Source organism: Strix uralensis, chromosome 2 (genome assembly GCF_047716275.1).
Source record: "Strix uralensis isolate ZFMK-TIS-50842 chromosome 2, bStrUra1, whole genome shotgun sequence".
NCBI lineage: Eukaryota > Metazoa > Chordata > Aves > Strigiformes > Strigidae > Strix > Strix uralensis.
In genome coordinates this window covers 116547932-116574846 of record NC_133973.1, presented here as the reverse complement: position 1 = coordinate 116574846, position 26915 = coordinate 116547932, and the positions used below count along the sequence as shown (strand labels likewise).

General features: G+C 45.8%; 1 protein-coding gene across 16 annotated transcripts in view; it reads left to right on the top strand.

Annotated features, from left to right (window-relative positions):
* LOC141939714 (cyclin-dependent kinase 8) overlaps positions 1 to 4811 on the top strand; it is a 90352-nt gene extending 85541 nt beyond the window's left edge. For all 16 annotated transcript variants that reach the window (XM_074859988.1, XM_074859989.1, XM_074859979.1 and 13 more), the window contains one exon: positions 3517 to 4811. In XM_074859988.1, the coding sequence (XP_074716089.1) occupies positions 3517 to 3642 (126 nt within the window). In that variant the 3' untranslated portion in view covers positions 3643 to 4811. The remainder of the gene's footprint in view (positions 1 to 3516) is intronic.
* The last annotated feature ends 22104 nt before the right edge of the window (positions 4812 to 26915 follow it).

The window sequence follows — 26915 nt, the reverse complement described above, 5'->3', positions numbered from 1 at the left end:
CTGCCAACCTACTTTTCACAGTTTGATACTGTTTCTCCATAAACACCAATGGGCTTTGAAATCTTGTATTTCAGAGTTTGCTCCTGAGAGTACCAGATATTCTCAAAGGCTGTCTGGGTGCATTACCCTCATCCTTATATAAATCTGTATATTTCCAGCATTGGGCAAAACTCAAAAGTACTAAAAAATGTAAAGCAAGGTATTTTCAGGAGCTGTATTGAGACCCTTCATATAGTCCCCAAGTGCCTTTGCTCAGCTTATTCCGGGACATCAAGAGCATATCAGTTTTCAAGTTACTCTCCTTGAATGATGTAAATTTTTAGAGCTGTTTGAAACTTGTGAAACAGCGGTCAGCCTTAACTACACTGCTGCAGTGTGGGTGCCTCTAAGTATAAACATCGTCTGTCTTTTAGTTGGATTACACATCCCCGAGCACTCTTACAGGAGCTTTATCCCTTTCAATTTGTCAAGCTGCAGTCGGTTGCTATTTTGGCCTTTTAGCTGGCTCTTTCTACCACTTCTGCGTGTATTTTGAAAAAGGCAAATGCAGCTGTAAGTCTCTTAATCTTCCTTCTTAATCTTATGTTGAGTCACATAGCTGAGGAGATTGATGCAGAGGTTGCATGTCCTGTGTCAGGGAGCACCATTTACATGTCCTATTTACACGCCTTTCACCTCATTTTGCTGCTGCAGCTTGGCATTTTGAACAAACTTCAGCTTCCACTTTGGTGAGCAAGAGCTGAGGTTTGCTAGTTGAGAAGTCAGAAGACTCGAATTGCCTTGGTAGGAGTTGACGTTTTGTTTTCAGCTCATGCTCATCAAAACTTTTGTACTCTCAGATATCTATCCCAGGATTATAGCTGGAGGCAGTCCTTCTCAACAAATGTAATTTCAGAGTAGTTTTGCCTTGAGATAGTGGCAACTGCTAATTTGCTATCTCAGGAGCTCTTATTCGTAACTTGACTGCTCCTGACTAATCTTTTTGCTATCGCCCTAGGAGGCAAAACACCTGGTTTAAAAAAAAAAAAATAAATCTCCCCCCTCCATCCCCAGTCTTGCGACAAGGCAGTGGGTAGATTTGTTCCAGTTAAAGTATCTGGAAGACATGGTAGTCAAAGGGAGGAGACCTGAACTTGCTGGCACTAGAACAGAAGCAGTTAAAAGTTGCCTGTTGGTGGTTTCAGGTCTCCCTGAAAAAAATTCCTCACATTTTTTGTTTCTGATCCTGCAACTTGAGGAGACAGCAAACAAATATTACAATACAGCCCTCTGTTTTAATCAAACACCTATTCCTTTGTTCTTCATTTAATTTGCTCAAATTCCCCGTATAAAGCTTTTGAAGAAGGATTGCCATCTCCTGGGCAAGGCACACTAAGACAGTTTCTCCATCCACTCAGAAGTCAAATTACTCTCTGCAGAGCAAGTTGACCTTGGATCCTTTTCTGCCGTGCATAAAAATAGTAGTTACATGGCACACAGACTTCCTTGCCTTCTCATTCAAGTCTGCAGTGTGACACTTCCAAATGTAATGTGATGAAACAGGCTGGAGTGATTCCACTATTCTGAGCTTTTGCTTGTGATAACCCTCTTGGTGCTTAATGGTATTTATTGGATAATTATGCTGAGTGTCATGAAAGAATCTGATGACTTTTAATTGCCTTCATCTTAAAGTAAGATCTGTTTTAGAAGTCAGGATGCAGAAAGTGTGTTTACAAACAACTGACATGAATGGTCATTTTTTTAAATGGTTAAGCTTGTGATAGTTTCCTATATACAGGAGCCATGCTTGGGCAAAAAGAATATGTTTGCTCTCTGAAGTACGTCCTGTATTTATTACATGGAGAAGGGTGACCCAGAGCTGTGACACTTCTGTTGACAAAGTGACTTAGTCCCTCTCTCAAGACTGAAGGCAAACGTCACAAAAGTTCAGTCCCTGGGTTAACGGTGCAGTTCAGTAGTGCTGGTTTGTTCCCGCTGGCATTAAGTGCCAGTCAAGCCATTTCTTCCCCTTTGCGCTATCCACCCCAGAGAATTAGCTCAGTCCCGTGAGCGTATGTTAACAGGTGGAGTTTGCCTTTTCATTTCTGCTGTCATCTCAGCATCCCGATTATAGCTTCTGTTCTAAATGCTGAACGGCAGGAAAAAATGGAGTTTTACTTATTATTTATGTTGCAACTTACAAAATCTGTAAAGCTATTTTAATATTTTACTTTTTCAGGATGTTGATTCACCATAGTTTTGCATATTCAGGTCTCAGTAGCAATACCTTAGTCCTGGAATATTCACCTTAGAGAAGTTTCCAGACCTTTACTTGAAGCAGCTTTTTCTAACAATCCTGATACATCTTGTGATATCAAGAGTTCAGAAGTTACACAGCAGTTTCTAAATGCTGCAAAATTTCTCTGTGTGTAGACTTTAACATAAATGTAAAACAGCACAGTAATGTACTGAAATTGTGTTAATTTAACAGAATGTTAAATGCTACTAAGTGGTCATATGCTTAGATTGAAGATCTCATGTGCAGTCCTTTTTTCCTGTATAACGCATGATGTGTAAATAACTAACTTTTTTAGGTTAAAATTGAAGTAAGCAGTTGCTGTTTTGCCTAGAGCTTCTTGCAATGATGAATGCTCCACTTAATAAATAATGGTAGAAATGCTGGATGAAAGGGGCCTCTGGAGACCATCTAGCTCAGTCTCCCACTTTAGCAACAGTCCTGCTTCATGCCAAATCTGCTCAGCCATGGCTTTGTTTAGCTGAGTCTTAAAAACCTTCATAGATGGAGACTTCACAGCTTCTCTGGGCAGGTTCTTCTAGTGCTATACTGGTCTCTTAGTGATATTTTTAAATTTTTTTTTTCCCCTAATGTCTAACTGGAACCTCCTAAGCCACAATTTATGACCATTTCCCCCTGAGATGTCTGGTTCCACTGAGAAATGTGTGGCTGTTGTCTTTAACGTTCCTTCAGGTATTTTTAAGGCTGCTGCTAGATGACACTTTAGCCTAAATAATCACAGAGCTCCCAGCCTTTGTTCCTAGGTCACACAAAAGGGTGACAAGCATATCCTTTGTATAGGAAAATCTCCAGAATAATGCAAACTGACTCATCAGCAGTAAGATGCACCGTTTGGACCTCCACCCCAACATACCTTCTGGTCAGGGGAAGAGAGCAGGTGGAGGATGCCACTGCCATGAGTGATGGTGGCCTTGTGTGACATGCAGGTGTACCGTAGTCATCTGGAGGGTTGGCTGGAGGTTTGGCTGTGATGGGTGTAGATTCACAGGAGTAACGAGAATGGATAACTGAAGGGTGGTAACTGTCACTTTCTAATCTGGTATTCCTGATGTTCAGACCTGCACTTGCTGTAATCAGAGTAAGTCAAAAAAAGCCTGGAAGTGCAGCTGCTTTGAGACTGTGCGTGCTTGGTGCTTGAAGAAATAAATCAGTAGGTGAAACTGTCTTGCTAACTGTCTGTTAAAAAGGATTGCATTTCCTCTGCTTCTACCCCTCTGCAGCGTTCCAACCCCCATGCTGCCTACCCCAACCCTGGACCAAGCACATCACAGCCACAGAGCAGCATGGGATATTCAACTACCTCCCAGCAGCCTCCACAGTACTCGCATCAGACACATCGGTACTGAGCTGCATCCCAATAACGTCAATGCACTGTTGCTAATGCTGCAGGACTGGCCGCACAGCTGCCTGCCTGGAACCCGGCTTGGGCCACGAGAATGTACTGTAAAACCACACCTCCAACCTGTCCGATCGCCACGATCCACCCCCTTCCACAGAGCGGAGTAGTGGCTCCCAGATTGTACCTGTTTTTGGGGTTAGACTTGAAAAGAAAGTGCTAGCACAGTTTGTGTTGTGGATATGCTACTTCCATAGTTTACTTGACATGGTTCAGACTGACCGATGCATTTTTTTCAGTGACAGTCTGTAGCAGTTGAAGCTGTGAAATGTGCTAGGGGCAAGCATTTTTGTTGTCGTATGTGGTGAATTCTCTTGATGTAACAACTTTATCTGACCAATAGTACACAACATCTTTGAACTGGTACTTGAAGCATACAGTATATGTTACCATGGCAAAAAAGCAAACTAACCGTGACTCCGATTGAGACAATTTTGATAGACGTTTATTTTTAGTGACTTTTGTGGGTTGGTTCATTTTTCACCTAGATCAATGTTTTATGGCCGACATGATTGCTACAATGAGATTTTTTTTTAAGAACATGAAAACATTTGCATTTTTTTCCAACCATTACAAATGTCCCAAAGATTAATTTCCAACATAAGTTTTTGTTTTTGTTTTTAAATCTATGACTTGACTGGTATTAAAGCTGCTATTTGATAGTAAAATAAGTATGTTGTCATTGATATAAACATGTTTGGTTCAGCAAACAAACTAAAATGATTGTCATAGACAGTGTTTTATTTTTTTTCCTGTTGGTGTTAATGATTTGTGAGCATGCTTTGGGATTAAAAAAGCATGAATGATATTTCCTAAAAAGGTGCGGCATCCATTCAGATATTTCATCTTGATTTTTGAGAACCAGCTTGGTGTAGTGTATTTTAAATTTTGTTCAGTTAATTATTTTTTTAAATGTTCGCACGTTGTTTAGGGGTGCCATTCCTACAGCAGAGGATCAAGGTGTTAGGAGAGCCTTAGAATTTATGAGGAAAAAACTTACATACAATGTACTGTATCAAACTATTTTACATGAATGACACAAGTATTCTGAATAAAAAAAAAATCAAACATTGTTAAAACAAGGTGTTATGTAATAAATTTATTTTTCATAAATCTGCATATGGCCTTTGCCTGTATTCCTTTTTATCAGCAACAACACCACTCTCCCCCATCATACATCTATATCTGGTTGTGTCCTGAGAAACAGTATCTGACAGCAATTTTTCTTGCAAGTGGGCAGGCTTCCATTAACTGCTGAGAAGGATTTTTCTTTTGAAATAACAGAAAAAAATACAGTGCCTTCGTAAAATGTCATTACCCCTGTTGCGTACATGTAGCTGATCAGCTGGAGGTGCACTGAATGTGGGTTTATTACTAGCTACATTTCAGAGATCAGACAGCTCCTTTTCATCTACAAAACCTAGAGACATTCCTGTCTGAATAGTTCTTCTAAGGTTTCTGTAACTCATTCTTATCTTGGTATCTAATGCCACTCCATGATTTTATGACATAAATATATGCAATATATGCAGGATTTTTTTCTGCAAGTGCTTCATGTAGTGTGAATATCAACTAGTGCGATCCATTCAAATGCACTGAGCTGCTGATGGGGGGCAAGAGAAGAACCAAATCGGTAGCCAGCCCAAAATGCAAAGCATGTTTGAGGTGAAGATGAAATTATGTGAGTAGCGTAGATGTTTAAGTACTCAGGAGACTTTAAAGAAAAAAGCTGAGGACAGTTTATGCTGCTTTAGTAACACTGTGTGATACTCTCTTCATTTTGACATCAGTGTTGTCGAAATCTGTCTTTCCTCAGTTTCTGGAATAAAGATAAATATGTAGGTGGGAGTGCCTTAAACTGCTTTTTGATTTGTTTTTCAAATTCAAGCCTCTTTTGTCCTTTCCTTAAATTATATATAGGTGTTGAAATTGCCTGTTTAGTATCTCTAGACTCTTACCAGGTACCAAAATGACGACAAGAGTAACTTTTCTTTGGCTAAAATACTATTGTCCTGGATTTTTTTGCTTTCTTATTGATGCATATTCATATTAATGCATAATAGTTAATATCATATTAATGCAAACCTTATTTGATAGCAGTATATTGTGATGTCTCCAATGCTTTGTTTAAAAGTAGCAGCCTGGCTTGAATGTCATCTTTGCAAAGGGGAATGGGTCCAACTGACAAAAAGGCCTCTTGTCATTAGTTTGCACTTGAATTTAATTTTCCTGTTAAGAAGGTATTTGAGATGAAGATGCAGCTTATCGACTAATCATAATAAAACTAAATTATACTCTACATTTAGTTCTCAGTAGTTTGCTACACTAATTTAATTCATTCTTACTCCATTTTTTAGTTGACATATTGAACATTACCTGAACAAACTTAAAGCCTACAGGGAAGTAAAATCTTAATATTTGACTTGTTCTGGTGTCTTTTTGCTGGTCGTTTTGGACAAGGAATTTGAGGTTTCTTTCTCTAGAACTGTGGAAAAAAAAGGTTTTTCATTGCTTGGTATAATCTCTGATACCTTCAAGATGGGGTATATTTCTATTGCAGATAAGGTTAATCTTGTCATATTCATGACAACTATAAATGATCTTCTGCATTAAAGAAGGTTTTTTTAATACTGGTTTTAGGAATACTGAGGGCAAGGCTCTAAATTACTTCCCTGAACTGTTTAAAAAAAAAAAAAAGTTAACCCTGTCCCCGTTCTGGTCTGGGGGGCTTTTTATGTGAGGGTTACAGAAAAGGGAGGAAGAAGAAAGCCCCTTTGAGAACATTTAATAGCGGAGTTGCAAATTTCTGTGAGGGAGATGGCAGCTCGGCATGCAGCAGCCGGCGTGTGAGCCGTGATGCCTCTTTCCTCTCCTAGCTCAGCCTTTGTCACTAGATTCAAGAACTTCAAAGCTTTTTGTTTTTCACCAACAATTATCTGGACCAATCTGAGTCTGTTTCAAATAGTGAGAGCCTGGGAGCCTGTCTTTGTTGCTCTGATTAAAGAACAAATTGTTTTTCTGGAGTAGGCTTATGTTGAAAATGGACTACAATCTTAACTTGATCGTGAGGATAAATATGCTATTGCGCTTTCACCTTGGCACTCCCGGCAAGCCTAGCTTGTGGCAGCTCTGAATTTATCATATCTGATAAGGACGCAGCTTCTTTGTGAAGAAATAAATAATTTTTGCAATGACCGCTTTTAAAGAGAGTTTCAGCATCTAGTGGTGGGAGGAGCAGTCTGCAGGAGGAAATAGGAGACCGGTTCTATCCCATCCTTTCCTGTGTGTATATATAAATTGGAAAATGAACTCACTGAATTGCCTGTGGCAGTGCCCGAACACTGCCCAGCTGAGGGACAGGCCAGTTTTAGTTCAGGTTTTCTTTCAGCTTCCTTTTTCCTTCATTCTGAAGCCACTGCTGGGCAGTATCTCATCTGGGTCTGGGGTGGTTCACCTGTGGGTGGCCAACTCCTCAGGCAGCTTAGGGGGATAGGCCTGGGTGGGAGCAGAGTGAGCAAACATGTCTCTCCAAATTCCTTTTCACTTTCTGTGCACAGTGCTTAATTTTTATGGGCTTTCTCTTTCCATGCTTTGCTTTCTCAGGGGAGATACTTGATGCAGGTGGCATGTATGTGCCATTGATTGTTCAACCATTATCGCAGTCCCTGGCATCTCATTTGTGCTAGATGGGCTCCTCCAAAAGGAAAGAGCAAGTTCCTCTGTGTTTCTTTGCTGAGGGCCATCAGCAGCCCAAGTCCCAGGTGTCTCATTGGCTACGGCACCCATGGTAGCTTTGCACAAAGCTTTCCCCACGGTGTGGAGCAGCACATTTCTGTGAGACTGATCATTAGGATGTTCTATCTTCTGATCATTAGGATGTTATTTTATAGGAAGTGGTGTCAACTCTCCTTTGCCAACTGAAATGAGAAGACAACAGCAAAGCGTGAGTGGAGTGTGAGTGAAGCATGCAGGAGTTAGCCATGTCATGTGAAGCTCTGTCAAAAATGATCTTGGAAGCTGTTCCTGTCGTTTTCACCTTATATGTCTCTTGTCCATTCAGACCCCAACAGAGGTAGCAGTTAGTGAGAACAAGGGTTGGAGTCAGTTGCAAGTGATTTTATGCAAAGAAATTATTTGTGCTGTTCCCCAGTGTCCATCGGTTTCTTTCTAAAATTGCTCTTTGAACAATAAGCAGCTCCTCTTCATCTCCCCCAAGGCCATCCTGACTTCACTAAAAGGCGAGCTGTGATCTCCACCTTTCATGTATGGTGGCTTTGATGATTTTATGGGCACAGTTAGGCAGTTTGCCACCCAGTGGGATGGAGCCTGCAGGATCTTATATTGGTTATTGTGGATCAGAAAGGAAAGGCATAGATTATTGCTTGGAGCCAGTAGTGAAGTTGCAGACCTGCCATTTGGACTAAACGTTGTTATCATTGTAAGTTGAGCCTATTTTCTGCAGAAGGACTGAGTAATGTGGTGCTCCTTGCACGCTATTTTAGCTACAGCCCTGACTAGAGCATCCCTTTTTTGTTGGGTAGCACAGCTGTCTCAGCATCTTCCTGTAGGCTGAGTGGTGACAGTGCTTCAGGATGCCAGTTCTGAGACAGTTTAATAGCCAGCGTCCCTTGAGACCAAGGTAGATGAGCTTAATTCAGTGTAATTTGCTTGTCACAGCTATGGATAAAGAACACTGTGAAATAATATGTCAGTCATCTGAATGATGGGACGTACGAACAGCTCTAGCAGCAGGAGAGTTAAAGGTGCTTACCCTTTGAAAGCAAAACAGAAACAAAGCTGCTTCTTTCACCAGGACTCTTGCGATAAGTTTCACCACTCCTCGAGGATTTTAAGCAGGCTTTATCCTGGCAGTTGGCTTCAGCAATGGCAGAAGGGACCTGTCTCCAGAGGACTGTCTTCAGTTAAAGGGATCCTGTGCTGTAGAGCTTGGCACCAGCACTGACGTTAAAGAAGCCATTGCCCTGGGGTGATGCACACCGGATCCGACCCAGGATGGGAATCTGGACAAGCTCCATCACTGTTCTGAAAGCTCCCATGTCACAAAATACTGAAGAGTACTTTTCAGCCTGATAGGATTGGGGTGTCTTATTGGCCTTCACACTGAGTTTAACGATCGCTTTGCATTTTTGGTCCTAGTTGGGTGGGCTGGGTAGTGAGTACGTACTGGTACTGAGCCAGGGGAGATGGAGGAAGGACTAGTGCAGGAGTGCTTGTTATTTAAGCAGCGCAGCACATCTTGGCACATAACCCCATGCCCACAGAAACACCAAGGATAGCCTTTACAGCATGCGCTTTTGGTTCCTTAGCCTGGGATGTGGGAAAGCTACCATGTGCTTGGAGCAAGCCCTTGCTTAATATTTGTGGGAGCTTTGGATTTGTACAGCGCTTCACCCACAATGTCTGAGGAGCAGCAGCCTCTCTGCCACCCCACCAGGTACATAAGAAATGCATCCAGCTGACTGAGGAAGGGATGGAGATGAAGTAGGGATTTGTCTAAGGAGAGTGCCTACAGGAGTGCTGAGATGAGAGTTGAAAAGCCCTGAGCAGATGCTTATGAAAGGGTTGTTAACGCTTTTCCCAAAGGAGCTGTATGAGAAGGCAAAGAGGTATTGTCTTACCCTGTCGTTCCTCCTCCAAGTCACTGTGCCGAAATCTGACCATGTCCTACAGTTGTGCTTCCAGTTTATGCAGGGTCACCTTTAGTATTCACTGGCTGGTCTTCCCACAAGATGCTGGCAGGGTGTATATAGAGCTATTCTTACTGATCAACTTTTTAAATTAAAATTCTTTTGCTGTTTATAGTGTTTCTCAAATATATGCAGGGAACTCTAAGGCTTCCTACACCAACCAAGCTCTACCTTAGTGAGTTGTTCCCTTTAACTGGGTAGGGAAGACGATAGAATAAATTGTTTGGCGTGCTTCACATCTACTTCAGCTGTGTGCTCCTGTAGATCAGAACATGGAGATACCCAGAAAGCTATGGAGGAGGATTCTTTGGGGATAAATTCTGCATTTGGTTGCCAGGAATGATCACCGTGGTGGCTGTGTGCTTTGAGGTGTGCTTGTGTCAGTGCAGACAGCTCATACACAGCTTGGGTACTCCTGAAGTCCTCTGTGCACAGGCTTCAGGCTTTCCTCTGGCTCTCTGCCCCATCTTACCTTCAGAAGAGCAGGAAAAGGTGAGCAGGATATGATGTCCCAGCCCAGGAACTTAGAAATCCCTATATAAGCTCCTAGTACGTGTTCCACTACCACCAGCCATGCAGGTATATAAGATATCCATGCAATTTATTTGCATGCCGGATGAAACCAGCTGATATGAAAATCCCTCCCCAGTCGCCTTGGAGGCTCTGCTGGGAGAGCACCGCCGGGGCTTCTGATGCAGAGAGCAGCCTGTGCCTCCTGAGTGACGGGCAGTCGGCGCCTGGGGCCCATGAGCAGCTGTTTGATCAGATCTCATCCAACCCTCGCTCCGTGGGTGAAGAGGTGAGGCTGTCATTTGCAATCACACGCTTCTCCAGCTCCCTGGGAGGCACCGGCATTGCTGGTGGGGTCTGAGGGGAGAAGGAAAGGTAGCAGCCGCAGATGGGGAGGTGCTGGTCAGTCACACTGGCTGATCTGCACCCTGGGGCTCAATGGGATGGTGATGGCTCAAAATGCTGCTGCGGGGACCCACTGTCAGAAGGGCCAATCTGCCAGAAAACCTTTTCCCCAACTGAAAAGTTGAAGAGCACATGGATGCTCAAACGCAGATCAAATTGTCCAAAGGGGGACTAAAGGAGGAGACCACCTGACAGTCACCTTACAGAGCACCTGGTGTGTTGCTTGAAGTTAAGTGTTTGCCGGGAGCTGCAATCCCGTTCCCAGCCCCCACAGAGATTTATTGCTGTGCCCTTGCCTGGCAAATTCTGATGAGTGCAGCACCCCAAAGGTGCCTACAGTGAGATGCAGTCACTGGGGAAACTGGTGATACTGGTGCCAAACTGCTGCTCTGACAAACTGCGAGCTGATTCATGTTTGCATGAGATGGACGATTTTGGTTTAAATATTGCAGAGTGGGAGATGGCTCCAAGAGTGATTTTAGCTTCCACCAGGAGAGAAAACAGTGAAAATGGGTCAACATAAAAAGCAGGCATGAAAGATTGTCTGTCATATTTGTCTATTTGGGTTTTTTTAACAGAAATTTGTAAGCATGAAATCCAATTCACTGGGAATGAGAAGAAATGGTATCACAGAAGTTTGTCTTTTAATGAAGTAACCCATGGTGTCTGTAAAGCAGCAACATGCACATACCTCAAAGGAAGGGAGAAAGTCCAAGCTGGAATCTGGGTTTGGAAAACAAAGTGGTATAACGTGTCATAAACCTGCAGTTTGAACAAAAAGGCCATGAAAGGGGAGCTCCCACCCCGCTTTGTTTTCAGCACGTTGTACACGTGTGCCCATGGGCAGCGGCTGTGTATGGCCCAGGGGTGCTGCAGCCAGAAGTGCTGCTCGTGGGGTTTAGTGCATTTGAGGGGTGTTCTGAAGGGTGCAGAGGCACAGGCAGGAGAAGAGGCAGTGCAGCTTTTGTTTTCACCACAGTCTTTTGCAGAACATTGCAAAATGGGGCAGGAAAACCCCTTTGGTGGACAGAGGACAATAAATATCATATATAGATGTCATCACTGTTACCAAATTTACAGTTTGTTCCTTAATTAAAGGCATTTCCAGGAAAAAAAGTTAAACATCCACAATGAAAACCATTTTCACTGGCTGTAAACCTAATTAATTGATTGTAAAAATTATTTTCCTCGAGGGAGGCAACTTACTTAATAGCAGTATTTAAATAGGGTCATTTATGCTCCCTGAGGTTACAAATACACCTGTGTTGATCCTTAACAATCCTTGTGCAATCCTTAACAATGTCAGGATTTAAAATATTGATTATGCTAATTATTTATAAAATTTTAATTAATATCCAAGAGCTATTCAGAACAAAATCCTGTGTATAAGGAGCAAGGATCCAGCAGTGTTCCAGTGAATGTGCCTGTTCCTGAAAGGTTACTAATCTTCATGGTGATGTATCAGGGCAAATTACTGTATATATGTATTTTTTTTTCCCTTCCGTGTATTTCAGTGAATCTTTTTATCTGAAAATAATTCAAACCTTGGCTCTACTGAAAATAATAGAAAATAGGAGCATTTAGCAAAAGAGGATTTCTGCAGGGATTTTGGCCATTTTTCAGCTGGCTGAACAACAATCTGAAAACGTCAGCCCTCTTCTCTAATTGCCACTGATGGTTCCCCTCAAGTTCTGTACCTGGACAGAAATGCACAAAAGGGAAGGTCATTTTGCATCGCTTTCCCTGCAGAAGGCCAACATTTGCAGGAGAGATTCTGCACACCCCCAGTGAAGTGTCAAGAAGACATTTTGTGCCTTCACCTCACGGACCTCGGGCTGAAGCTCAGCCAGTGACCTCATAGCATAAATGGTTTGGAGTCAGTAGATGCAGTCTGGGAGCAGGATCCCCCAAGTAAACCATCACCAAACCCCCTCAGGCTTCCGATTTGGACAGGGTGATGCACGAGAGAAAAAAATACACTACAAACCCAAGATGTGTCAAACCACAAGGCAGGGAAGGAAATATGTAGATAAGGTGCAGCCTGTGAAAATACCAAAGGTGAGGCCATGGTAAGAGAAGTTAAAATGAGTGCCAGAATGAGAAGTAGCTAGAGTGGTCTGGAGATACTCTGGAGGTGCTTGAGTCCAAGGATGCTGCGGGGCGGGCGAGGAGGTGGCACTGTTTGGGGCTGGGCAGCACCAGGACCTGCTGCTCCCCACCGTGCTGGGGGCTGAGCATGCAGCCGAGTCCCCTTCGCATCCCCAGATGGCATCCCCGTTTCCCAGTGCTGCCCCCTGCCAAATCAAGCTCAAATATCTCACAAAGACAAAAATATCTCTCACACTTCGTGATTTGTGGGGGCAAAGCTGGTGCCTGGCAGGGGCACGTCGGTAAGTGGCCCCAGGGGGGGCATTGCCCCTCCCGTGCCAGGGTCTGGGCAGAGGCAGGTGTTGGGGACCGGAGGTGACTTGCTGCAGCGCGGTACCTCACGATGGCCGGCACACATCGCCGTTTAGTACTGCACCACGTGAAAGAGAATCCGATAGGAGCAAATGTAGCTCTAACTCCAACTCAAGCTCTTACCGCTCAAGCCTCACACAGAGGATGTTATTTCTAATAAATATTTTAGGCAGTAAAGCTTCCTTCAGAGAGTGCTGCTGCATTCCCATCGTGTGCCTTCTTGCTGGGAGAAGCCTGTGTTAGGTACTTCAAGTATTCAAATGCTTGATATATAGTATCTGTTCTATGGAAAAATGCCTCAGGGTGAAATGTGTTTAATAGAGAGAGGCTAATATGTGAGTGATTTATCTCATTTTGGTAAGTTCATGCCTGTAATTCAATAACCCCATGAGCTACACTTAACTGTATTCAGTAAAGATGATCTAAAGGAGATGTTCGTGCAGGTGAAGGATTCAAGAACTAGAAGAAAGGATGTTATAAATAAGTGGGCTTGAAGTAAACAGGGAGCTCAGGCAGAACCCTTCCCCAGGATAAATGTCTTGAGCATCATTAAATCAGCACAAATGGCTCTGTGAGCTGTGGAGATTTCTTCCTCTGAAAGAAAAAAGCTGTGAGAGAGGCTTTCATTAGGGAGAAAATGCCACCTTACGCTCCAGCCGTGACCCAAATCCTGCAGCAATCCTTTGTGAGCTGTCATCTTGGGGAGCATTCCTGGCAGAGTGTGCCAGACCATCTTGAAATAAGGCAGTGTTACGAAGGGCACAGGAAGGTGGATTTACAAGCAGACAGAGGAAAGAGGTGTGACAGCCCAGGGCTTTATTCACCACCTGCTTTGGAAAACCTTTAGACATGTGCCTGGGTGTGCAAAGCACTTCTTTACGGACAATGCCATGTGTAAACTATATGACAGCATGACAAGGAAATATGGTCTCTAAATAGCCATTCAGGTCTGTAATCACCCAGTTCGAATGTAAAAGTAAAGTAAATAGCACTGGCAGCTGAGTCACCCAATTGCAGACCTGAAGCACTTTGAAGTTAGGTCTAAAAATATCTTGTGTGCTTCTAAGTTACTGGCTGTATGGAGAAGAAAAGGGCACTGAAAAAAAAAATGCATCGCAGCATTGACAGTGACTGCACAAAGGGCTTTGGGATAAGGTGTGAGCATTTCCCCTGGCCTGGCACTAGCGGCCATCATGGCCTGGCGGCAATCCGGCACCGGTGGGTTACTGCGGGCAGCCGGAGGCGCCAGCCTGGGACAGGTACGGGCTCTCAGCCTCTGCACCAACAGGGAGGTGTGGGAGCCTGACCCATAAAGCCAGAAAGCTTTATGGAATTACATTATTTTGAACCCATAGTGTCCTACTTCAGGCTGTGTGTGTGCCAGGCTCCTGTCCTGCATTGCTTTACTGGCACAAGGGCACCCAGCAGCTCAGAGCTGTTACCATGAAATGCATCCATAGTAATCTCCTGCCCAACACCCTGGGCAAGTGGCAGCAGGTACCCCCTGGCTCACTTGCGCTGGGGTTTGCCATGCCATGCCATGCCATGCCTGCGGGGAAGCCGCTCGGGGACGATTTTCTTCCCCAGTGCTCATCATAGCACTACGGAGAGCCACAGCGTGCCTGCAGCTGGGCTCCCGCATGATGCTCTGCTCCCCCTCCCCCTCAGCAAGGAGGAGAAGGGGCAGGGGTGGGTGCAGGGGTAGTTGAAGGTATAGAGTGGTTGCAATATCAGGAAAAAAGGCAGGTTTTTTCAGCCCAGCTGAAGGAAGAGGTGATAGAGGAGGCCAGGGGACGGCAAATAGGCCATGACTGTTCAGCGCCTTTTCCCAGCCAACACCTTGGAGGCATGGAGAAAAAGCAGGAAGCAGCAGCTTCAAAATGGAGATGTGCTTTCACACAGAATGTAGTTACACAGTGGAGCTCTGCCACCGGAGGCTGTCGGATCTGGCCACAGCTTCAAAATGTGGCAGGAAAAAATCATTTAAAGGAAAATAATTTAAAAGCTATTGCCTAAAGAAACATTAAATCTGGCCCAGGAGGTACCTTGGGTCCCCAGAGGTGGGGAGGAGAGGTTGGGGAAGTGCTGCAATGGGTCTGTCCTCACCCTGCTCTCATGGCATCTGCTGCTGGCAGGGACAAGCCATGGGGTCAGCTGGACATTTGGTCTGACCAAGGGTGACCGCTCCTCTATGACACGCAGTCTCACATGGTCGAGGGCAGCTGTCCCTGACCCACCATGTGAAGGTCACCTTGTGGCTGCAGCCTGGCAAACCCACGTGCAGAGAAACACACCGCGCTCATCCTCCCCAGTCCTGCAGCGCAGCAGCTCGCCCAGCACAGCTGGAGCCTTTTGATGTGAGATGCATTTGCCTGTTCATTGCCCTGACAGTCAAAGCCCAAAATCTTCAAAAATTGAAAAATCAACACTGGAGCAAAGTGAGTGAGAAGAGACACTGAGCTGGCAGTGTTAGAGGGGACAAGAGAGGCAAAGGTGTCAGAGTCCTTGGGGCACCTGCTGCTGCTACCATGGCTCCTGCTGCTGGTCCCACCAAGAGCATGGGCAATCGCTGGAGGGAGCGGGAAGGGGCTGGGGAGCTGTGGCAAGAGTTGGCAGGAGCAGAAAGGAGAGAAGATGGAGAAGACAAATACAAGCAGTGGGAGCACCCCAACCTGTGCAACCCCCTGTGGGTCCTGTTTCTTCCTTCTCTCCCCAGTATTTATTTCACTGGAATAAACAAACCAACTCTTCTCAGCCCCTGTGGAGGCCCTGGTGTTTCTGGTGCCCACAGCCCTCTCAAAGACCCAGCAGCCAGTGCTGGAAGTCATACTGAGGAAGCTACATGTCCTGTTTCTCTTCTGACGCATCACTGCCACAGATGGGGCTGGCATCAAAAGCCTGGGCTGAGGCACAGCCAGATAAGACATTCAGCTTGTCTGGGATGGAGTTCATGATGAGTGGAGCACTGGAAGGGATTTTCCAAAGCACATGGCACAAAGCTGACAGTTTTTGCTTTTGCTGCTTCCAGAAGGGACTTTCCTTGGTAATGAGCTCATCTGTTTGTAAGGTTCAGCAGGGGCAGCCAAATTGCTCACCCGATGTGGGCTGCACACAGCCTCCCAGCACCTCACTTGGTCCTCTCCAGGGCTGAAGAAGGAGAAGCCTGGCCCTGGCATTCTACACCTCCCACTCCAGCCAGTCTAATGGGCTGAGCAGCTCAGCAAGAAGCCCAAATATACTAAAGTCAGTGGGGTGAAAGTGTACAGTTTGGAGGCACATGTTAAAGCACTGCAGCTAAATCTGAAGGAATAAATCTGTCCGAGCCCTGAGCCCAGGACAACCTCCAAGGGTTTCTTTAGGTCATTTTTGTGCCTTTCCAAATGTTTTGGAAAGTACATTTTTTCCAGCTGATTCAAACAAAGACTGGTGTCAATGTTTTTCCAAAAGCTTTCCACATAGGTTTTTGAGCAATGCTGTACAGGCCAGGAGGGGGAATAATAAGGGTGCACAAAGGCCCTGGAGGGCAGAATACTTCTCTTCTGTGTTGCATTTGTTCCTCAATCTTTCAGAAAGTAGCTCATGAGTGTTTTTTTTCCCTTTGGTTGTCATTCTTTTTGGTTGTTGAAATCTTTGTAGCTGCCATTTATGTAAAACATCCTTCTAACATTTGTCCCAGCTGCCTTTTCACTCAAAATTCACAGAGTTATTAAATATTGTATCAAGCACTGATCTACTGCCTCGATGAACTTCCTCCTTTGGATACTTTGCAGTTGTCTCTTTAGCATCTCTGCTATTTTGCTTGCTCATGCTGTGACTATTTTGCACTGCATTTGCCCTCAGCAGTGGTACCCTGGTCGCCTGCACCGGTGCAGTACAAAACGAGGGAAAAACCTGTGGTAATATGAAAGACACAGTAAAAACGGCAAATCTCTCTCTCTCAACGGATCTGAGTAAACCAACCCTTATAAATATGCAGAGTAATAAAACCCTTAATGCAGTGTGATTAAAAAGTTATGGTTCCCCCAGCAACCCAAACTCAGCTGCATCGTGCACGCCAAGGGTCTGAGATGACTGGCTTTGCTGTTAAATTTATGCCTTCATCTGCCTCGGTGCGATGCAGCTGGGTTAGGGTTGCCATGGGAATGGGAGGTCAGGTTTTGCTCTGGTGTGAATGTAGAGAAACTAGCTGGTCCCCTGCCCTCCTCTGCTCTCTGGTGCCTTGGTGGCTGGCAGCTGTCTCCTTCCCCTGCCTGCACCCAGCACAGGGGCTGAAAGCATTTTCCTGGCTTTTAGTCCAGTTCCACACCTGGCACAGGTGGCACTTGTCCCTCCTCCTGGCACCTCCCTTTCAAACCCCTTTTCTTCATCTTACCTGCAACACTTCCGCTTCCTAAAATGTGCCTTTTCTCTTTTTTTTTGGCTTTTTTTGGTCCCCAGTTCCTGGTGAGGCTTGGCACAGTTCCTCCAGTTTTCTCCTTAATCAGCCCTGGGTCAACCCTCTCACTCATCTCACCCTCTCCTCGCTTTTCCCTGTACACCCTTACTGGGAGCACAAGCACCCTCTGACTCCTTTTAGATGAGGACTCAGCAAGTCATTTGTATAAAATACATTTGATGAATGTCCGGAATATTTTGGTACTTCCAAAACCTGCAGGTGATCTCATGCCCCTACTTGTTTGCTCAGGATGATTTGTGAATTTAATCCCCAAACAGCAGTGGGTACCATGAAATATCCAGTTTGGTTTTTGCAGGGGAGCTTTGTGAGTAATGCAGGTAAGGAACCCTGTGGAGAGGAGCAAACTCAAAGCGAGAATACGGTATGAATTCTGAGAGAGTAATTAGCCTTTAGGAGATCTCAGCCAGGATATATGAGCTCTCTGTCACATTGGGATTTTAATCAAGACAGAGTGTCTTTCTCATAGATTCACTCCTGCTCAGGCAGAAATTGCTGGGCTGGATGCAGGAGTTCCCGGCTGCGGTTTTATGGCTGGTGTTATGCAGGAGGTCAGAGCGGCTGATGGTAATGGCCCCCCTGGCCTTCCAATTTATGACTCTATGAATTTCAAACTGTTCATTCACTTGTAACATTTGTAATTTATACTGAACAAAATGTCACCCAGACAGTGACCAGAAGCAATGCCACGTGACTGCTGCCATGGCCTGAAGCAGCCGTCGCTGGGAGAGACACCGAAGCTGCCGCAAGCAGCTTCCATCACTGCAGCCCATTAAAAGCCCACTTTGGAGGAGTCAGTCACACAAAGAAATCTTAATGGTCTAAATGCTCCTCCCAGGTGGGACAAGGATCTCCTGTGACATCTGTGCATTGGGAGCATGGACAGGACATTGAGTGTGAACAAAATACTTGGTGAATTTCACAAATCTCTATGGGTATTTTTCTTCCCTCTCCATCACCACCTTCCCTAGCAGTAGCTAGCAGTAGGTAACCTTCTTGCTCCTCTGTTAAGCTTTTTTTTCCTGTACTTTCCATGTTAAATTACAATTTCAGTAGGATGTGTCTACCTCTGCTTGCTGTACCATGACTATCCATTCAATTCCATAATCTTTGTTTTATTTTCAACCATTGCATCTGTAGGTAACATTACTCAGAGGCTGTTATTCTAAAATAGCAAATAAATTATCAGATTTCGCCCCCCCCCCGCCCCATTTTCCCTATAATTTGAATGTCAGTAGAGATGTACTATGTTAAACCAAATAGGTAAGAAGCTAAGTGAGAAGTCCTGTTTAAACTCCACCTGAAGGGCAGGCACGGAACAGTAGGTGGCAAGGGGCCTTTCTTCTGCGGGACACACGGTGCGGTGAATGCTGGTGTTTTACCAAGCAGGACTGGGAGCCTGGAGAATTCCTTGCAAATGAGGGTCCAGGGTTTACAGACACTCATCTCCTGCTTTCTGCCTTGGGTTTGTGGTGATTAATGGGTCTCTGGGTCCAGGAATTTCACCTAGAGAGCAGCAGGGCTGATGCAGCAGGGCTAACTATGTGCAGTTCCTCCTGGCAGCTCTAGAGGAAAGGGACCTGAGCAGTTTGGAAGTGATTTGCTCCCAACTCATTCCCTGTGTCAGTGGGAAGTCGGGAGCTAGACTGCTTTTCCTAGCCCATAAGTTCATGCCATTACATGAGAACTGCAGCTTTCCTTTTTGCAAAAATATTTAGGGAAAACCTGTAAATAGAAGACCTCACATATATTGGGATATCCTTTGAAATTCATTAGCTTTATTGCTGATTCATTGAACAATTTCAGGAGCCTTCATGCTGTAAGGATGTAACCCAACAAAATGAACAGCATTGGAGCATTCAGCCACTATTCAGGTTGGGATTGTGAAGGGATGAGCATAACCAAAATACATGGCTTATATTCTGCCAATATATTTAGCTTTTCCTCTTCACTGCTGCTGCAGTGCGTCAAAGTGATTTAATCCGGGGGCAAAATTCACAGATGAGGACTGAGCATGGGAGCAGCTCCTGAAGTCTGGCTCCAGCCAGCAGCACTGCTCAGAAGCAGAAGCAAACCCCTGGATAACTCCCAGGTCCATCTCAAAGGATGGGCACCTGACCATTAGTGTGCTTAATTAGCTGTCATGTTAGCTGAGCTGCAGGAGATCTGGTTGGGAGGTGGGAAGTGGAGAGGAGCTCTGTGGAGGGGCAGTACCTCTGCTATGAGCTGTGAAGGGGATGCACCCCATGTGTGTGAGGCCCCGGCACCTGCGTGTGCCCCCAGACTGCTGCTGAGCACCGCTTTCACACCAACTTTTTGGATGTTACTGGTGTTAACTGGACACAAATAGTCTAGCTTAAAAGTGATCAGACAAGCACTTGTGATGTTTATGAAAATCACGAAGTGTGACGAGCAAAAGGGGGATAGCTTGGTGGTTTAAATTAATGTGGCCAGTTTCACTGGGAATTCTTGTTAATCTAGGTTGCTCTTCTCTCTGAATATTTATCATGAAGTGAGGCCTCCACAGTTGCTCTGAGCTCTTTGAATAACGGTCACCTGAACACAGGGAAGCTCCTGCATTCCTCTTTTAAGACTGATGCATGGACATAGCAGAAACTGCTCCATGAAGGCTTCCCATTTATCATTTTAATGATGAAAACTAGGATCTGTCTCTGCACAAGACTGGTCTGGGATTGCTGTGCTCGAGGCTCTGGGCATGCACCATCAGAGCACATTGGCAGCCCTGTCTTTCGGGCAAGGGGCCCTAGGCAGGACCCAGGCACATGCCAGCTTCCCTCCCAGCCGGGTCCTGCAGGAGGGGAGCTGCTTCCCTGGCCAGCTGGGAGCTGCAGTGCTTCCCAGCCAGGCAGTTGGGTCTCCATGGAGCAATGTATGCCCCAGCAGGCCAGTGCTGACCCAGCCTTCTGTATGTTTCCTGCAGCCCTAAGGATTGTTTTGGCAAGTTTGGTTGTCAACTTCTTCCCTGAGCAGACATCAGGTGGAGATCTACAAGGTCTACCGTGGTGATCATGAACAGGTAGAGCTGGGCTGCAAGCTGGGACTGCAGGCAGGGCAACCTGCCCTGCTCTTGCCATCCCTCCTCCCCAGCTGCAGCCCCCCTTGCCATAAGACCAAGCTCAGACTCTGACAAGAAGAGACGTATGGAATTGTTAAGAGTTTAGACAAAGCGGTGAAGGCAACACCTCCAGCCTTAGCACTGAGTCCTGCCAGGTTAGTGCTCATCTGTCTGATGGGCGAACAGGCCTGTGCCGCTCACAACCCCTGGCATCCCTCTCCCAGAGGAGGGACTGCGTGCCACAGCCAGCACAGCTTCAGGACAAAGGGGTATTTTTGGATTTGGTGTGTAAAGGAGCAGCTGGGAGCTCTGCCTCACTGGTTCCAGTCCTCAGCAGCCATGGGTGATCGTCTCCTCCAATTTCACTCATAAACTGAAAAACTTTGTCTTTACCTTCCTGCCTTCATTTTCCTCTGCTAACAGTTATACCCTCTTCTTAATTTCCAGCCCATCCTCATTTTAGACCCCCTCATTCTTGTAATGGTTTAGTTGACACGTTCTCCACCTGCCCCCCTACCTACTCCCACAGGCAGGCGAGCTGCCACCTCCAAGCACCCGTAGGAGCAGCAAATGCTGGGGAGCTCGGAGAGGAGCACCCAAGTGTAGTACGGGATCACACCATAAGAGGGAGATGATTCCCTGTGGATTTTCTGGGGCACCAGTAGCCCTGTCCTGAGCAATGGGTGCCAGTGGAAAAGGTGGGCAATGGTGGGCGCAGAGTTCTGGCAGAGAGAAGAAGAAGGGGACATCTCAGAACACCTCATCTCAGGAGAGAGATGTTCTTTCCGTGGGTTTATCCCAGGAGGTTGTCAGTGGGTCTAGGAAAGGCTGCTACACTTTAAGGAGAATTTCAGGTATTCCAGTGTGTTGTAACACAAAAAGGGCTGCAATCACTTCCAACCAAACTACTTTAAATATTATTCTCTGTAAAGACAGTTTCTAACAGCCCCACAGAAGAAAAAAAATTAATTTTGTCACAAAACCAGGCTTCCTCCTCCAAGGGAAGGAACATTTTTCCCAAGGTCTGAAGTGCATACTTACACCTTTTGAAGCATGTTTCTTGAACTTCAACAAAAGAAGGGGAAAAGCAGATCAACCAAAAAATATGTACCAGTGCAGATATCTTGCATTATCATCCCCCGCTGTCTTGGACAACAGCACCATGCTCCTCAGTGTTAATTTCTGGAAGAAAATTGAATTCAGGGACAAGGTGTGAGACATTTTGAAAAGTCTTCATTAAAATGCTAAGCTACTTCCACCTCCTCCTCCTCTTCCCATCACATTTTTTTTTTCATCTCTCCAAGCCTTGTCGCAGGAGGTTAAGGAGCAAAATTACATCAACTGCCTTTTATTTCCAGTCCACATCAATCTCCCGAGCTGCAGACATTGTTTTTGCCAAGACTGTTTGAAGCTGGAAAGGGCCTGAACTTGGCCAAGTTCACAAGTTTCTGCAACAGCCTGAGAACAGACGGAAGTGTCCAACATGGGGCAGCCACCTCTGCTCCCCCTGCACTCTGGCACTTGCAGCAAATACTTAAAGCCACAAAAACACTTGCTTGAGCTTGCTGTTGCCTGCTTGACTCAGCGTGGTGTGCATGGCTTCCCAAGCCATGAGGGAGAGGACAGAGGAAAGAAGAGCAGTTATGAGAGGCTTCAGTGGAAACCCCTCAGCATCTCTGCTGGGCAAGGGTTTGGGGCTGCCAGGCCTTTGGGGGAGGGAGAAGGGCAACACAGACTCAAGAGATGCTAGAGAAAGTCAACGGGCAGGTACCAAGCAAGAAAATCTTTTGCCAGGGTTGAACCTGCAGTCTGGTCTCCAGCAAGATGGATGGGAGTGCGGAAGTATTCGTGTGTGGGACTGGGAGGAGAGAGTGGAGCAGGTCTCTGGTAGGTTTGCTCTCCCGCCGTGTTCTTGTCCCAAGGGAACTTGTGTCAGGAGGTCGCAGCGTGCAGCAGATCCTGGACAATGAGAGATAAGGCAGCAATAATGTTGCAGCCCTTCAGTCTAACACCAAGTGCTGGCGGAAGAGGGAAAGGATCTCTTCTCCCAGCTCTCTGAGGGTGTCACATCAAAGCATGAAGTGGAGATTGCTGCACAATAGCTGGTAGCAAGTTTGCTCAGGGTGATGAAGACAAACTCAGAGATTTCTTCCAGGGGCTTCACATGACCCTGCAGCTCCTACGTGACGTAATGGAAGTGGCAGCAGGCCAGAGACACCAGGACATCACCCACAGCACTTCACAACTCATCTGTTACACCTTAAAAAAGAACAATGAAGAAAAACAGCAAAGGAGGCCGACAGGGGAAGCAGGACAGATGGAAATAACCAGCAGTGACAGTGTGGCCTCAGCTTTCTCTTTCCCTGAGGTAAGAGCGAGGCAAGACTAATCTCTCCTGAGAGAGCCATCAGCCTGAGCTCTCTGGCTGTCAAAGGGCAGTGACCCCTTGGGAAAGGTAAGTAGTTCAGTATTCATTGACTTGTCAGTCAAGGGAGACTTTTGCACCAGTTCTCCAGTGCTGTTCCATCTCCCTTGCTTCTGCAAGAGCAGGAAAAGAGCAGCTCCAGGATGGGTCCAGGAACAACTGCTCTCCAGGAAGGACATTAGATGGGACATCTGGAGCAGCAGGAGAGTGACTGGCAGTTTCCTCTGGCTTTCTCAAGGCAGGACAAGGGCACAGGAACTGTAACTATATTTTGCAAAAAAATGGGATTCTAGGCAGGATCCTTCAAAGACTCTCAAAGAGAAGAAGCTTACCAGGACACTCCCATGTCCTTTGCAGAATGTGCTCTTAATCTGTTCAGTTAATCAGATTGCTCTCCAGATGGTTGTCATCTCCCTGCAGGAGTCTCACTAGGTCACGAGAAGCTTCTACTTAATCACACTGGGAACGAATGAAGAAAGGAAAGGCATGAACTTGCCTTCCCTTTATGGCCAGGAAGTCAGAGTTGTGAGCACTTGTTCTCTAGAGCTAAAAACCATCATCACCAAGGCAGCTCTCACTAGACAAAGTGGCTGAGTGAGCAGCCTACCAGAAAGTTTCTCAAAAGGTAGAATCACCCTGTTCTCTAGTAAGCACCTGCCTAGTTCAGAACTCTTTTATGTTTTTCTCCTTTAACTTTTATCTCCCTTTAACTCCTTTATACTTTGCTTTTCCAAAGACCTGGTGGTTCCTCTAGGCAAGACAAAGTGATGGAAGGTGGAAGGAAAAAACCCTGCATTGCAAACAGTGTTTCCAGACTTCCTTAGAGGTACTCCAGTACTACTGTAGCCAGTGCACTGGCTTCCCTTGGCTCCTCCAGGATGCTCCTGGGGCAGATCGCAAGTTCTGCCCCTCACAGGTTATCTCAGGAACCAGTGATGAAGTGGTATCAAGTGGTTTGAGTGAATTTCATTTCTTTCTGGAAGGAAAAATTAACAACTGTCCCCTCATTAGACAGTAAACACTTATACAGAAGAAGGACACAGGACATCAGGATTTATTAGTCCCATGGCTCACACAATTCCTTGATTTAGGTGACTCGAAAAATCTTCTTAGCACTCCATGACCTGGCTGGATCAGGTTACAAATTTTTAGTTCATACTGACTTCACATTTATGTTCCATTTCCATGGCTAGCTGAGAAAATCCTTTTTTTTTTTTTTTTTAAATTCAGCAGAACACATTCATTATGATGCCATGGAATATGAGCTTGTATCAGATGGTGTATAACATCATCTTCTGCTTTCTTCTTGTATTTCTTTTTGCATTTCTTTCTAGGGTCCCTCCTGAAAAAAGAAGAAAAAACAATCCCAAACCACCCTAAACTTCTTCATCGTGTTAAGTGCTGTAGGAATATCAAACAAATAGTTGCTCCCCATGCTAAGGTGCTTGCAGTCAGTGTACGTGAGAAGCAACAACCCATGGATGTGTTCAAGCGGCTCACTGAAGAACCAGGAGGATGTGGACCATGGCTAGGGCTCTCTGGGAGCTGACAGAAGTGCCATGTTTCCCTCTCAGAAACACATCATTTCCCAAGGCACACAGCCGAGGTGGAATTACTGGTCCAAAACCCAGAGAGGACCAACCCAGAGCAGCATGTTTCAGTGAGAGGCAGCAGAGCCTGCTTCGGTCAGGCAGTGCTTTGCCATTTTGCAGAACGTTGAATCCAGTGAGACCAGTGATGAGTGGCTTTCCTCAGGGGTCAATACTGGGACTGGCATAGTTCAACATCTTTGTTGATGACATGGACAGTGGGACGGAGTGCAGCCTCAGTGAGTTTGCCGATGACACCAAGCTGTGTGCTGCAGTTGACACGCTGGAGGGAAGGGATGTCATCCAGAGGGACCTGGACAGGCTTGAGAGGTGGGCCTGTGCAAACCTCATGAAGTTCAACAAGGCCAAGTGCAAGGTCCTGTGCATGGGTTGAGACAATCCCAAGCACAAATGCAGTCTAGGCGATGAGTGGATTGAGAGCAGCCCTGTGGAGAAGGACTTGAGGATACTGGTGGATGAAAAACTGAATATGATCCAGCAATGTGAGCTTGCAGCCCAGAAAGCCAACTGTATCCTGGGCTGCATCGAGAGAAGTGTGGTCATAAGATCAAGGGAGATGATGATTCTTCCCCTCTATTCCCGCTCTCGTGAGACCCCCACTTGGAGTACTGTGTTCAGCTCTGGGGTCCCCAACATAAGAAGAACATGGTTCAGTTTGAGTGGGTCCAGAGGAAGCCATGAAGATGATCAGGGGGCTGGAGAACCTCTCCTATGAAGACAGGCTGAGAGAGTTGGGGTTGTTCAGCCTGGAGAAGAGAAGGCTCTGGGGAGACCTTATAGCGGCCTTCCAGTACTTAAAGGGGGCCTACAGGAAAGATGGGGCAGGACACTTTATCAGGGAGTGTAGGGATAGGACAAGAGGTAACAGTTTTAAACTGAAAGAAGATAGATTCAGCTTAAATAGAAGGAAGAAATTCTTTCCTGCGAAGGTGGTGAGACACTGGAACAGGTTGCCCAGAGAAGCTGTGGATGCCCCCTCCCTGGCAGTGTTCAAGGCCAGGTTGGACGGGGCTTTGAGCAACCTGGTCTAGTGGAAGGTGTCCCTGCCCATGGCAGGGGGCTTGGAACTAGATGATCTTTAAGGTCGCTTCCAACCCAAACCATTCTATGATTCTATGATCATTTTGATGGAGGAAATGAGGGCAACTAACCCTTTGGTTCAGGCAGGCAGAGCACTCATGTAGAGCTCCAGCATCATCTCCCTCTGGCAAACAGGGAGAAGGAGGACTTCCCCAACATCCACACAGATTAAAAAAATCTGAAATTCAACATCCATTGCCTTTTGAGATTGAATTTATTGGATGTAGATTAATTTCCAGTGATATTTTGAACCCAAATAATTTAATTTTCTTTTAATGAAAATATTTTAATTTTAACTTCTAGAGGAATATCCATTGAAACTATCTGTTTTCCACCAAAAAATAGGGGTGACAAATTTCTACCCACAAATAAAAGGGAATGAGAAATCAATACTTCCTCATCAAGCTGTAGTGTTCAAATCGAATTCTCCTTCCCAGCTGTGCCCTTGGCCCAGTTAAGGAATGATGGGAGCTGCTCAATAGTCTGTCAGCTGGACCAGGGCTCTGGTGACCCTGGCCTTCCTCTCATCTCTGTGAGGAAACAGTCAGCTCTGGACTTGCTCTAGAGGCATGGGGTGCACATGGGCTTAAATCCAACCTCTCCTCATCTGCCACTGCCACCCTGGTCCAGGTTCTCCTTTATTGTCATGGTCAGACTTCATTGATTAGACTTCTGGGCTGTTGCTCAGGAAGGACGAAGTGTACCTCCTTTGGCAGTGAAAGAGCTGCTTTGTCAAACTTGGAAATTTGGCAATTGTTTGACTGCCTGAAGCCGTCTCTAAAATATGGAGGAAGCTGCTGGGAGGAGTATTTAGGCTGTTCTCAGCATCCATGGAAAGCTCTGTGGAGCTGAGCAGGAGAATCACTTCTAAAGCTCACTCGTGATCCAAACTGAAACAATAGTGTAGACATGTCCTTTGCAACTGCCAAGCATCCAACCTAGCTAAGTTAATGTCTACCTTAAGAGGAGTAAAACTGTCCTCAAGAGCCAGACTGTCTTTACCATAAAGGCAGAGCAGACATCTTGTTCACAGGTGGATCCTTGCAGGGGAACGCCCAGACGCCATGCTCCTCCACCATCCTGCACACACCAGCACACTCTCTGTCCCTGTATACACCTGGGCCCAGCTGTGCTTTCAACTCATCTTTTTGTGCACCCACAGCTTTCACACAGAATACATTGAAGCTATGTGCCTGCAAGGATGCAAGATCAGAATGAAACATACTCTTCAACCCTCTGAAGACACTATGCTGTGCCTGTGCAAGGCATTGAACTCCTTACAGGTGAGCTGAACTCTCCAGGATGGCTTTTCTTGCCTCCATTCTCCTCATTTCCCACAGGAGAGGACATTCTTCTAAATGAAGCTGTTTGAGCCTTTCACAGCCCCAGGCTGTGTCTGTGATCTGGACAATAACTAGGTCCATATCTCCTCTGGACAGCGTCAGCTTCTCTTGATACTGTCTCTCATGAAGATACAAATTGCTCTATGTCCCCAA